The 14,354-nt window shown below is 46.1% G+C and overlaps 1 protein-coding gene across 10 annotated transcripts in view; it reads right to left on the bottom strand.

The window, feature by feature from the left end:
- The window catches only part of CD58 (CD58 molecule), an 83,057-nt gene extending 71,565 nt beyond the window's left edge, over positions 1-11,492 (bottom strand). For 6 of the 10 annotated variants that reach the window (XM_065572834.1, XM_065572803.1, XM_065572809.1 and 3 more), the window contains exon 1: positions 11,232-11,491. Coding sequence is in view for 9 of the 10 variants with exons in the window: in XM_065572803.1 (XP_065428875.1) it covers positions 11,232-11,286 (55 nt within the window). In the remaining variant the exon portion in view is untranslated. Of the gene's footprint in view, positions 1-11,231 lie in introns of all 10 variants that reach the window. The other 4 variants (XM_065572820.1, XM_065572838.1, XM_065572829.1 and 1 more) reach the window with 3 other exon arrangements.
- Between the last annotated feature and the right edge of the window lie 2,862 nt (positions 11,493-14,354).

Genomic DNA, 14,354 nt, shown 5'->3' with positions numbered 1-14,354 from the left:
TAGAGTATATGCCATTGCTTAATCCCATGCCATTATAACATTTCCCATATTTTTCTCCATCCCCTTCATACGGTTGTCACATCCTATTTGTTTTCAAGGACCAATGCTGCCCATTGAGTCAAAATGGTCATTCAACCAAGGCATCTTACATCAGCCTAATTATGGCAGTGAACACACTACAGCCTTGCTCCTGCCCATGTAAGTGCTCTACTACACCGACATAATAACTCCACCTCCATGAGGTGCAGTCAGGGCAACACAGCGTCTGTGTAGACACTGCATTACTTGCATCCACTGTTGGCTGTCATTCTTGTCAATTTCATAGCTCCCCTCTTCAGCAGGGGGCTCACAGCTGGAGCTGTGAAATTGACAAGAAAGGCTGGTAAACGCTGTGCTGTGAACCCTGTGCCAAGCTCACAGTTCGGGCTGTCACCCAGGGTGGATGGGGGCTCCAGTTGAGTGCCCGGCTACCACCTAGGCTCTCAGCTTGCCGTGAAGCTAACCACCTGGAGTCCAGCTGCTGGGGGAGCTGAGAGCCCAAGCTCTCAGCCACCCACGCTCACCCACAAATCAGTGCAAGTGCTCCTGATGAGGACACGCACCACCAACAGAAGGGGGATAGAGTGGACATGAAAAACTACAGTCATTACTGTGGTGGCTGTATGTCAACCTAAGTTTGTAGTGTAGACATGCCCACAGAGTAGTAGACGCTCACGGCCCTGAAGAGTTTATGATTAAGCAGACAATACAGACAAAGGGTAGGGAAAAGCTCAGTAAATTGTATTTGCCAGCTCTCCTTTTGTCCAGAGTCCATCCCTGCCACGTAACTTCCTTCTCCTCCTTGAGACCCATTAAAGTAAAGGGGGAGAATGGGAGCAGGGGGAAGGGAGGGACTAAAAGCAGAGAGACAGTTTCTCTCCATGGCCTTTCCTTGGCTTGCAGGAGCTCAGCTCTCCTCACAGCTCCTTCTCCTCCTTTGCTGGTGAAAGGAAGACTCACCAGACAGGGGAATCTGAATGGGGAGGGACAGAGGGAGTGTCTGAGGCTCCAAACCTTTCCTGCCAACGGCTGAATTAGCAACAGGACCAAGCTGGGGAAGATGGCATCCTACCAGTGCTTCTATATCGTGATGCCAACTTTTTCCAACCTAGCGCTAAAAATTTCCCAAATCTGGTGAAAAATTCCCAACGTTTTTTTACAGTGCTTCTATATCCTGGGAAATTTCCCCAAACCTGGGAATTTGTGAGTAAAATGTTTCAACTTGGGAAATTGGGAATTTTCATTCAAAACATTTTACTCAAAAATTCCCAGATTCTGGGAAATTTCCCAGGATACAGAAGCACTGATACTAACTGGGAAATCTCTATTCACCCTCAGAGATCTCCCACTTCTGCCCCCCACCTCCCACTGCCTCTTTCATCCCTAAAGGGAGAGGGGCTAAGACCTGCCACTCACTCCTGCCAGCCCCCTTTCCAAAGACAAACAACATATAATACGGAGATGTTGCAGAAAATCCCTTTAGAAATGACTGATCTACTAAAATGCAGTACATGACATCAAGTATTTCAACATTTTCCACAGAAGAACAACCGCCCATCTCTATTTGTTTATACATCAGTAGAAATTTTCCATCCTGGTCAACTTCTCTATTACAGATGAAATGAAGCCACTAACTCTTTTTATAGACCTTCTAATGCAGAGATTTTCAAACAGTGGGGTGCACCCCCTAGCAGGACACAGAAGAACATTCAGGGTGGGAGGAGGGGAGTGGTGACACCAGGCAGCTTGGGCCAGCCCCACATGGCAGGGCTCAGGGAGGGAGCACCACCTCCACCACTGACTCACCTCAGCAGGCCACCTAGCCTGTGGGTCAGTCTCAACCTCCACTGAAGCCACCATTTTTGTCTGGGTTGGGCGGTGGGGGGACACAACCAAAATTGTAACTCAAAGACAGGGGCTCAGCTCAAAAAGTTTGAAAACTGCTATTCTAATGTGTGTGGTGGTGTGCCGTTTTTTTTACACACACACACACACACACACACATAGATTAATTTTTTTTCTGATGTATAATTTTGGGGGGAATGTTATCTAGACACCATTGAAACACACTTTTGGCTTTAACTTAAAAAAAACAAAACAAGGTGGGTGAGATACTTTTATTGGAACAACTTCTGTTGGTGAGAGAAACACGCTTTTGAGCTTACTCAGAGCTCCTCTTCAGGTCTTTAGAAAAACCCAGCAATTTTATTGTGAATTTCCCTGTTTATTTTAATGAGTACCAAAAGTTTAAATTGGATTGGTGTATAAAGGCAATCGGATGAGGATTCCTGCTCTGCAAACCTTACGAGATACAAAAACTGGGCTTTTATGCTTAGCAAGTCCACAGGAGGTGGTTGGGTGGTGGGGAGGTATGCCTTGGTAATAAGGGGCTCCATGCACACAGAGATCTACCTGCCAAAATTTGTCAGCTCGGGGTCTCACTGCCCAAAGTGTGCTAAATGCCTTACTAACAAATAAGGAGAAAAAGTTCCTGCTGACACTGCAGTTTTAGGACAATTTCTGTAGAATACTATTTTTATCAGCATTTTTTTAATGCCATAAATGTCAGCAGAGCATTGTCCCCATAGCAGCCTTCAACCAGGAGCTGGTAAACCGCAAAATTAATTTAAAAGAGAGCACAGAAAATAAAGGTTGCTTTTTTAAAAAAATATTAAAATTAGGAATGTATAAGAATACTAACTATTTTTTCATTAAATCTCTTGCAAAGACATTGGCGGTTACATGATGGGCTATTTTCCAGCCCAAACCATTTCAGTTTCAGTGGAAGTGGAGGGGGTGTGGTGGTAGGGATTTGTGCTTGGGTGATATGGAGTAGGGGATGGTAGAGGAGACTGGAGAGAGGGGCAGAGAAAGCTTTTATCCAAATTGAGAAGGCAACGTGCTTAACATTTTATATCTAGAACATTTTTAAAAATTTAAGTTTTTAACATAGATAATTGACTCCTTTTCCCTGTCCTCCATGTCTCCCCGTCTTCTGAACCACCCAGGCATCTCCAGCCTCCCCCTACGACCCCTCCCGCCATTCTCCTACATGCTCCCATCCATTCCTCCTTCAGTCTCCTGATACCCTATGCTCTCCTTAGTCCCCTCCACCCCCTTCCATGTTCATCGCTGCTTCTTCTTTTAATTAAAGATTGGTTATTAAAGAGGACTCATAACAACAAAGTCAGAAATCTTCTGTATTTCCATCTCCAAAATAAGAGACCAGTCTGATCCAAATTTTGCAGCTCACTACTAAAATGACCCCCAAACAAGACCTCTGAAGTCAGGACTCTGGGGCAGTTTGGATGTAGATCTGAACTTTGCAGCTTGAGCCACTTTCTATTAGTCTCTATATTTTTGGCTTTTTGTTCCTTAAACATTTTCTTAGTTTTCATTTCACATCTCCACTAGGCTGGATTTCCAGGTTTGAAAGGACGCTTTTTAAGATTAACTCTTGTGCCTTTGCCCTTTAACTCCACCTTTACTTCCTAGTTGTTCTAGCTGCCCTCGTTTTAAAAATCCCCTTCCTGATGCTCAGTGCTCTAGCCTACTCTCTGGGCATAACCACTGTTGGGTCTCGTGTACATTATGGATTTTTTAACCCTGACATTTCTCACTGTTACCACCGGTTTCACTCCAGCAGCGCTAGCAGTGTGAGACAAGGCACTTGGCAGCTGACAGCATTTAGCCACTGTGACGTCTAGACACTTGAGCAATGTTAGATGACACAGGGGCTAAAATGTTTGTCTACACTAGCACTCTCACTGTTGCTATCCCTGGAAGTGCTACCCCAGTGCTAGCCCCGCAGGGAATTCTAGGGAACAAAGGCAAGTGTGGACACAGCCTTATTGCCACAGCATCACCTACTTTCTGTGATAACTCTATTAATCAGAATTAAGCCAAAATTAGTATCTCCTTTGTTTGCCTTAGAACAAGCTACACTTCAAGTCACCCATTATTAAAGTTCTAACAGAGGCCTGATTGATCTAAACACCCTCACACTTATTATATTATTATTATTATTACATTGTATCTTTATGACCGGAGAGTTTTAGCCCTGCGTACTCCACCTCATGCTCTCACCACCCAGAAAAACTCTGTGTAAGGTGCTGCACCTCACCACAACCTTATTACTTGTTATTCATTCACAATTAATTAGAAATTATTGATGTAATAGTTCCCTCCCCCCACACTAGAGGGAGCTCTGTGAAACGCAGAATCTTGTCCTTTCCACCAACAGACAGTCCTACAAAAAGTATTACCTCACTCACCTTGTCTTATCCTGGGACCAGCACAGCTACCACAATGCTGCTAACATTTAAGCAGATAGGCAATGAGGTCCTGGGGAGTAGCTATCTTGTGTGTCTACACTGCATTTTGGAGTAAGCAGGAACAAGCCTCACAGACTGGCTAACAGACTCAGGCTAACGGGGCTCATGCCTGTAGCTATAGAGACAGCTCTTTTAAGCTATGGCTCAGGCTCGAGCTTGGGCTCTAGAGTCTAGGGAGGGGAGTGGGCTTCAGATCCCAAGCCACAGCTTCCAACGCTGTCTATACAGCTATTTTAGAGCACTAGCACACGTGCCAATAGCCCGATTCTGTCGACCCAGGCTGGGAGGCTCACTTTGCTCACTCCAAAATGAAAGTAGCAAGTGGCCAAAGCAGTGCTTTTGTGGCAAAGAGCTTTAGCCACACTGTGAACCGGAGGGGCCAAAGATCTATATGTGCAGCTCACAAAAGAATTTGGCCCAGAGCAACTTACTCCAGAAAGGCTGGGTTAGTTTGACAATAGACATATTAACCAAATAATTAGGTTTTTTTCCTCCCTTGTCATCCAGCAAAGGGGAAACAAGGATTTATGCCCCTTTTTGCTTATCTTTTAATCTATAAAGAAGGGCTGTAAAGGTTTGTGTTTGTTTAGGGTTTTTTGTTTTTTTCCTACATTTTTTACATTAACAATTCAGGTCTTGTCTGCTCTGTTTATCCTGGAGAACTCAATGGAGAATTGATGGTTATATGGGATTACTTCATCATAGATATGAAGCAATGAAACCCGAATAATTGAGAGGGAAAGGAATTTTCATTCAACTATGTAAAACTATTTGGTTTTGTTAACACCTATTTAATTCAGTTAGAAGAAAATATCTGTTTAATAAAGAGTCAATTTTCCTGCCCCTACAGTTAAAAACTGAAACAACTCCCAATAGATCTGAGTCACCCAAGAAAACATCCAACAAAATCAAAGACCAGATGTTCCTCATATTTGTAAGGTAAAAGCAAGTGGAACTAAAAAAAAACCTGGACGTTTTGTTTAAAAAATTACCAGGTTTTCCTTACCTAGCATAAAAGGGCAAAGGAGGGCAGAAGACTTTTTTTTCCCCAGGTCTCCTTTAAATTGTGGGGAAAGAAAGTGTGTTTCCTCTACCATGAGAGCTGCCCACCACTATCCTTCTGTCCACTTATCAACACAGAATAAAGTACCTCTCTATTTCATACAGGCTGCATCGATTTTAAGAACGTTCACATCTCCTCTTCTCCAAACTGGAAGAGAAACAAAAGGAAACCCTCCCTCCCACAACCTAAGTACTGAGAAAATATAGCAAAATTCAAATGATCTTAGGAAAAGACTAAGGTTTTAAATGTCAGGTAAAAGACAGGTAAAGACAGGTAAAATAGTCCAGGAACAATAGAGAAGAGTTTTCTAACTCTCGAGAGAGAATCCACCAGCCAATGTGTCCACATGTCACACTGTGAGTGTGTGGAAACATTATTTCTTCAACATGTCTATTTACTTCTCCTCTGTAATCTTGGCATGAAACTCTGGCCCTGTTGAAGTCAATGGGAGACTTCAATAAAGCCAGGATTTCACTCTTGGTATACTCATTTGAGCCCTGATCCTGCACCCATGCAGAGTAAAATTTATTCAGTGGGGTTCTGATAGTGTGCAACAGTCTGTAGATGAACAAGTGGCAGGAACGGGGCCTTATTTGCTCTAGAAATGCCAGTGTGCTTCTACTGTGTGTACTTGGCATTTCTAGAACGTTCTCACCTTGCCTATCAACTTGCTACTTTCATCATCAATGCCATTTTGGGCAAACACTGGCAAGAGCAGGGGACAAAAATAGACAGACTCAGGAAGACAAAGCAGAGATAGTGTGGCTTTAAATTCGTTTAAAGGAGGAGGCACTTAGATACTCTGGTGTGGTGGGCCATAGAGGTGGCAGCTGGTGAGCTGTGATTTCAGTTTGTGATTAGCTAAGAATTGTGCCCATCCTACTATTTTTGTTACCCTGTCGCCCCCACCCTGATCCCCTTATTTACCTCATCCACCTGTTATGTGCTCTTTTAAAATGTAAGCTCTTTGGGGCATGGAACGTCATTTGCTATATGTTTCTTCACGATCTAGCACAATGGGGCCCTGTCCTGGTTGGCCTGTACGTGCCACTGCAATTTATTTTAATTAATAAATACTTATTCAGATAATTTGCTATCTTTCAAAGAGTGAATAACTAAAAACAATATGATACTGGAATATAATTTATATGATGCTGACACACACCCAGATTTATATCACTGCCCAAAAAACTGCTGAACATCAAGTCAGCAGGTCTAGGGTACAGACACCAAGATCCCGACCCTGCAATTGGATTCCTGACTACATACAGAGCACCACTGACTTTATTTGGTGCAAGTGCAAGGGTCCATCCACATACTCCAGTTGCAGAATAGGAGCCCACAATGGTTATTAAATGAGAGAAGCTTATCTCCAGAGACCTTATATGGAGCCCAGGGAAGGTAATCTCAAGGGATGGTTTGAAAGTTAGTAATAGAGCAAAGACAACATCATAACAAAAGGTGACTTTGTTCTTATATCCCATTTTATATACTCAGGAAACTCCCAATTAAACACAAAAAGTCACAAGCAAGTCTCCTATGCTAAATAATTAAATTAATACATATCATGAATCAGAATTCATGTTTCAAAACATCTATTTTGGTCAAACTAGCTTAAAATGTTCTGATAGCAATGATCCCTTTTCTTTATCAGCTTATGAATCTTTTCAAATGGGTAATTTGCAGTACAGATAGGCTTTAACACTAATCAAGTAGAAATCTGAGAGGCACCCGATATATATTCCTTATCCTGACGAGTTATGTCAAAAGTTTGTATCTCTCCAGGCAGAGGGAGGAAAATGTCACCTGATATTTAATGAGAAATATTACTAGTTATTTAAGCACCTGCCAAAATTCCAAATCTTACTTTAAAGTAGGTAAACCAGACAGAACTCTTGTGACTGATCATTTGTTTTTCAAAGAAAAGTAAGAACCCAGAATACAAAACATTCACCATTTTATCAGTAACCAAATCTAACCAAAGTCAATGAGCCAGTGCCATAGAATGCATGAAGTATAGTTTGCCAGCCTCTGCAATGCTACTATGATCACAACAAACCTTCACCTGTTCCTAAAAGAAACCATGCAAGGTTGCCATCTGCCCCCAATTTTGTGGGGTCAACCTGAATTTACTAGAGCCATCCTGGAAATGCTGGTATCAAGCAGCCAGGAATAATTCTGTCACATTCAGTATTTTCATCCCACTCTGATTAAGAAATGCCAAATATGTCTAGAATTTCTATCAGCAAAATGCAAGGAAGTTCAACACTTCCCCAGAGTTATTACAGACAAAATGTAAAGTATACAACAACTCTGTGTAAAGGCTATTTTTACTGTCCCGAACGCAATTGCGGGAGGGGAGGATGTGAATGAACACCACCACATTACCTCATACTGATCATTTATGAGACATCACTACATTTAATCATAAGATCTGTGACATCACCACGTGTTTCTGATGCTGCACTGCAGCACCAATGTATTTCTTCTGCTGGAAAAAGCCCAAAAGCTTATAAACCTGTGCAATTATTTAAAGTGTGTTTCTGTCATGAAAACTGGCTCTGAAAAATTCACATCCTGGGGTCCTGTTGTCTCTCAGGGTATATCTACACTACAGCAGCACAGCTGCAGTGCTGTAGTGTAATTGCTCCCTACATCAACAGAAGGGGTTTTCTCATCAATGTAGGTAATATAGAAGGAAGCTTTCCGTCGCCTAGCCATGTCTACACTAGGAGTTAGATCAACCTAACTACTGTGCTCAGAGAGTGAAATATTTTACAGCCTTGAGCCACATAGCTAGGTCTACCACAGGGCCAGATTTATACCTTACCCACCCCTAGGCACAGCATCTTCAGCACCCCGATGCCTACAGCTGACCTTTGTGTTGCACACAGTTTTATAGAGATAAGGTGCCACTAGAACGGCATTCCTAGGCATGTGCCTAATGTTACTGGTTGGAAATCCGGCCCTGGTCGACCTAAATTTTAGGTCTAGACCAGGCCTTAGTGATTCCAGATTAAATATGCTCAATTTACAGGTCAAATTTTTTTTTTCCTCCTAAAGGTCAGCCCTGCAAAACCTCAGCTGGATTCTTTCTGCCACATTCATCATCACCAGCACCTAAAATTCTCTGAGCTAAGATAGTCCCTTAACGATATCTGTGTAATTCCATTTTCCTCAGTGGGTTTACAGAGATGTAATAGATAGAAACCTAGGCCGGAGTAGTCAATCAGCAGACAATGGGCCAAATCCGGACCTCCAGACACTTTTGAACAGACCCTGAAATCTGATTCATAGATTCTAGAACTGGAAGGGACCTTGAGAGGTCATCAAGTCTAGTCCCCTGCCCACATGGCACGACCAAATACTGTCTAGACCATCCCTAACAGACATTTATCTAACCTACTCTTAAATATCTCCAGAGATGGAGATTCCACAATCTCCCTAGGCAATTTATTCCAGTGTTTAACCACCCCGATGGGATGTTAGATGGGGTGGGATCTGAGTTACTACAGAGAATTCTTTCATGGGTGCGGGCTGGTGAGTCTTGACCACATGCTCAGGGTTTAACTGATCGCCATATTTGTTGTCGGGAAGGAATTTTCCGACAGGGAAGATTGGTAGAGGCCCTGGAGGTTTTTCGCCTTCCTCTGTAGCATGGGGCACGGGTCACTTGCTGGAGGATTCTCTGCACCTTGAGGTCTTTAAACCACGATTTGAGGACTTTAACTCAGACATAGGTTAGGGGTTTGTTCCAGGAGTGGGTGGGTGAGATTTTGTGGCCTGCATTGTGCAGGAGGTCAGACTAAATGACCATAATGGTCGCTTCTGACCTTAAGTCTATGAATCTGACAGTTAGGAACTTTTTCCTAACGTCCAACCTAAACCTCCCTTGCTGCAGTTTAAGCCCATTGCTTCTTGTTCTATCCTTAGAGGCTAAGATGAACAAGTTTTCTCCCTCCTCCTCCTGACAGCCTTTTAGATACCTGAAAACTGCTATCATGTCCCCTCTCAGTCTTCTCTTTTCCAAACTAAACAAACCCAATTCTTTCAGCCTTCCTTCATAGGTCATGTTCTCTAGACCTTTAATCATTCTTGTTGCTCTTCTCTGGACCCTCTCCAACTTCTCCACATCTTTCTTGAAATACAGTGCCCAGAACTGGATATAATACTCCAGTTGAGGCCTAACCAGCGCAGAGTAGAGCGAAAGAATGACTTCTCGTTTCTTGCTCACAACACACCTGTTATGCATCTCAGAATCATGTTTGCTTTTTTTGCAACAGGATCGCACTGTTGACTCATATTTAGCTTGTGGTCCACTATAACCCCTAGATCCCTTTCTGCCGTACTCCTTCCTAGACAGTCTCTTCCCATTCTGTATGTGTGAAACTGATTATTCCTTCCTAAGTGGAGCACTTTGCATTTGTCTTTATTAAACTTCATCTTGTTTACCTCAGACCATTTCTCCAATCTGTCCAGATCATTTTGAGTTATGACCCCATCCTCCAAAGCAGTTGCAATCCCTCCTAGTTTGGTATCATCTGCAAACTTAATAAGCGTACTTTCTATGCCAATATCTAAGTCGTTGATGAAGATATTAAACAGAGCCGGTCCCGAAACAGACCTCTGCAAAACCCTACTTTTTATACCTTTCCAGCAGGATTGGGAACCATTAATAACTACACTCTGAGTATGGTTATCCAGCCAGTTATGCACCCACCTTATAGTAGCCCCATGTAAGTTGTATTTGCCTAGTTTATTGATAAGAATATCATGCAAGACCCTCTCAAATGCCTTACTAAAGTCTAGGTATACCACATCCACCGATTCTCCCTTATCCACAAGACTCGTTATCCTATCAAAGAAAGCTATCGGATTGGTTTGACATGATTTGTTCTTACAAATCCATGCTGGCTGTTCCCTATCACCTTACCACCTTCCAAGTGTTTGCAAATGATTACCTTAATTGCTTGCTCCATTATCTTCCCTGGCTCAGAAGTTAAACTATTATTACTTTCTCTGGAGTCTGGACCTTGACTATACCCTGACCAAGAAATTTGGACCCTGTCAGAAAATAATTGACTACCCCTGACCTAGGCCTTCATCCTGCAAATGACTCCATGTGGGCACGCACCTGCACTGAGACCCAGTGAAGCTAGTGGGGTAATGCCTGGGTTTGCCCCCGTCAAGTCAATGCAGGTTTGAGAACTTAGCAAACCATTTTGCTCCTGAGACACAAGGAGGAACAGACTTCGGCTCGCAGTTGTGTCGCCTCTGTGGGACTGGCAAGCATCAAGAGCCATCAACTTTTTTTTTTTTCCCCCCCCACAACTGGCACCAGATAAGACACTGGCACGGATAGGGAGCAGCTAGGCAAAACAGGAAGAAGCCATTGTCACCCTCCCTTCTAATGGACGCAGCCCGGCTGTCCCTGTAATTGCAGTGGGAGCTGGCCCTACCCGTCACTTTGATTCAGCCTGAAAACAACTTCTCCTGGCTGAGAAAAGGCGTTTTAAAACAAACAATTCCAGGAAGACCCCATCCACCCACTCCCCTGAGAAACGGGGCCGGGGCGGGCTCGGCCTGTGGCTTCCCAGTCTCACCCCCCGGGACCCAGCGTCAGCATTTCCAGTTCTCTCGCACTGCCCGCCCCGGTGAAGCCCGGACCCCGGGGCAAAGCCCCCTTTGCGCAGCGCTGCCGCGGGTCGGGGCCCCGGGGTGCCCGGGTCTGCGGGGAGGTTCGCGCGCGGTCCCGGCGGCGCGGCGGGAGGGACGGAGGAGGGAGCCGCCCTTACCCAGCAGGGCGCTCAGCAGCAGCCCGAGCGCGGAGAGGCGGCAGGCGAGGCCCATGTCGGCTCGCGGGGCCGGACCGGGCTGCGCTGGCCCGGGGGGCGCGGCGGGCTCGCTCCACTCTGCTCCGGGGCCGCCGCGCTGCACAAACCCAGATGGCGCCGCTCAAGCGAGGTGCAGCCAGCGCCGCCCCGCGCCCCTCAGAACGAAACTGAAACTAGACAGCGATGCGCCGCCGCAGACGGGTTCCGCTCATGGTCCAGTCCAGTTTTCCCCCAGGAATTGAAATGGGGGGGCGGGGTGTTTGAATTTACAAGTGGGGTGTCAGAGCCAATGAGGGGTAAGACCGTCAGGGTGAAGGTGGGCTGTATGGCACCATAGTAAAAACTGAAAACTCGTTCATGACCATTTTATTAGATTTAACTCATGTTTTAAAATCATACAAATTAAAGTTGGCTACTCAAGCATTCTATAAAGTACGACATCTACATCCTTCTTGGTTCCTTTTTATAATTTTGCACAACTCTGTTAATGAACTTCTTGAATGCAGCACGTTCATCTTTGGTAGGGTTACCATATTTCCACAATCAAAAAAGAGGAGGGGGGGAAGCCCTGCCTTAGCCCCGCCCCATCCACGCCCTCCCACTTCCCACCCCCTGACTGCCCCCCTCAGAATCCCAACCCCCCCTGCTTCTTGTCCCCTGACTGCCCCCTGCTGAGAACCCCCCACCCTAACAGCCCCCCCAGGACCCTATCTGTCCCTTGACTGCTCCAACCCTTATCCACTTGCATGGGTGGTAGGGTTATAGAAATTTTGGTGGTGCCCAGAACCCCCCCCCCCCCACCACCACCACCACCACCACCTGCCTAAGGCTCTGGGAGGGCAGTTGGGTGGGTGGAGGAGGTCTGGGGTGCAGGTCCTGGGCTGGGGATTAGGGTGCAGGAGGGGTGCAGGCTCTGGGATAGAGTTTGGGTGCTGAATGCAGGCTCCGGGCTGGAGCAGGAGGTGGGTGTGCAGGAGAGGGTGAGGGGTGCAGGCTCTGGGATGGAGTTTGGGGGTGGGAGGCGGTGCAAAGGGGGGGTGCAGGATTTGGGAGGGAGTTTGAGGGCAGGAAGGGGTGTGTGGGAAGGGGGGAGGGGGTTTGGGAGGGAGTTTGGGGATAGGAGGGGATGCAGGGGTGAGGGCTGTGGGTCTGAGGATAAGGGGTTCATGATGCAGGAGGAGGCTCAGGGCTGGAGCAGAGGATTAGGGTGCGGGGGGATGAGGGCTGGGGCTGAGGGGTTTGGGACATTGGAGAGGCTCAGGGCTAGGGTGGAAGGGCAGGGTAAGGGCAGCCTGTCTTCCCATTAGTGGATGGGGGACGCTAGGACCCGGGGGCAGCAGACAGCAGTTGCTGCTGGCTCTGGCAGTACAAGCAGGCAAGGGAGAGGCAGGCAGGTTGCACGGCGGGGGATGCACAGAGGGGTGGCAGGTGGAGGCTGGGGAACCATCCAACACTCCCCCGCTCCCTGACTGCCCCCCCCCCCCAGACTCCCCTTACCATTCTGGCTCCACGTGTAGGCAAAACACGCTGCCCAGTGGGTCGGTTTGTGTGTTACACAGGGCTGCAGACAGAGGGAGGGGAGGGCTCTAGCTGCTGGAGGCCAATGGGAGCGGCTCAATCGGCCCAGCCGCCCAATCAGCAGCTGCACTCTGCATGGAAGGGAGGGAGGGAGCCGAGGGAGAAAAAGAAACCAGACATTTTAACCTTGTTACCAATTCCTCCCAGACGGCTATTTAGAGACGCAAAAGCCGGACATGTCTGGGGAAATACGGATGGATGGTAACCCTAATCTTTGGTGGCTTCTCGTGTGTCCGGTACTTCCATTCTTTCCGTTGATATGCTCATTAGTTCATTCACATGATTAGGGAGAAGGCAACTTCTTTCAGAAAGATAGTGAGCATTTGCTGGTCTTGTTCAGAACTAGTGTTCAACTTCAGGATGAACAAGTGCCAATGCACTTAACATTGGCCTCTAACTTGCTTAAAGTATGATGCCACAGCCATGTTTGTTTGCATAAACTGTGTTGTGTCTCCAGCATTCTTAACAGCCTCATTAACATGCACCGGTCCTTGGTCAGTGGAGACTCAGAGTTCAGAACTGCTTTCACATGAGTTCACCTCCCAGGTGGGCGCAAGAAGGCACCTTGCTTGTTCCTCCAGCTGCTCACTGTTCACTCTGGCCACTCTTGTTCATTGTGCTACCGTTCACTCCATCGCTCTGTTGCCAAGGGCCCTGCACCGTCACCTTCTGCTGCCACTGTGACCTCTGTGAGTTGCTCTCTGAGGTTCCACCCAGCTCTCAGTGATTTCAGCTGAGCTCTCAGTAGGAGAACCTCACTGCTAGTGCAGACTGGACTGTTTCTTCCACAGATACACTGGCCCACAGCAGGTCTAAGCACTTAGACCTGATTATCAGTGATTTCAGCTGTAGTGGTCACTTAACAAAACACAAGACTATCTATGGAGCCTAATCAGCTCTGTCTTTAAACAGGGGAGAGGGGCAGGTCAAATAGTACCTGTGACTCAGGCAGACTATCAAGCAAAACACCTGTCCCCACCCTCTCTCTTGATGCCCTCAATCAGCACAGGCTAAGTACAGTTCTACTGCCCTTTACTCATACAATAAGAATAACATTTCATTGCCCCCCCCCCCCGCCCTGCGTTCAAGTGATTTGTAACCCATCCCCAGCCAAAATCACTTGGGTAACACAGCTCTGTTTATGGATACCTAGGTAGATTAGGTGTGACTGTAAATACAATCTGGTCCTGAAGCCTTTCCCCCAGCCCCCAGCTCATCACTAGCTGTCAGGGAGAGCTCATTTAGACTTTGCTTACAAATCATAATTTGAAATTATTAGGTTGGCCAATGTCACCGAAATGACTGCACTGACATTGTCATAAAAAAATAACAGCTGTATAAGGAAGCTAGTCTATGTTCATACTTTTCAAATCTATTATACTTTTTCAGATATATGTAAATAAAATATATAGAGATATACCTAATCTCATAGAGCTGGAAGGGACCCTGAAAGGTCATCAATCCAGTGCCCTGCTTTCACTAGCTGGACCAAGTACTGATTCTGCC

This window comes from Chrysemys picta, chromosome 1 (assembly GCF_011386835.1).
Source record: "Chrysemys picta bellii isolate R12L10 chromosome 1, ASM1138683v2, whole genome shotgun sequence".
NCBI lineage: Eukaryota > Metazoa > Chordata > Testudines > Emydidae > Chrysemys > Chrysemys picta.
The sequence above is the reverse complement of the archived record's forward strand: the minus strand, read 5'-3'. Positions and strand labels throughout refer to the sequence as shown.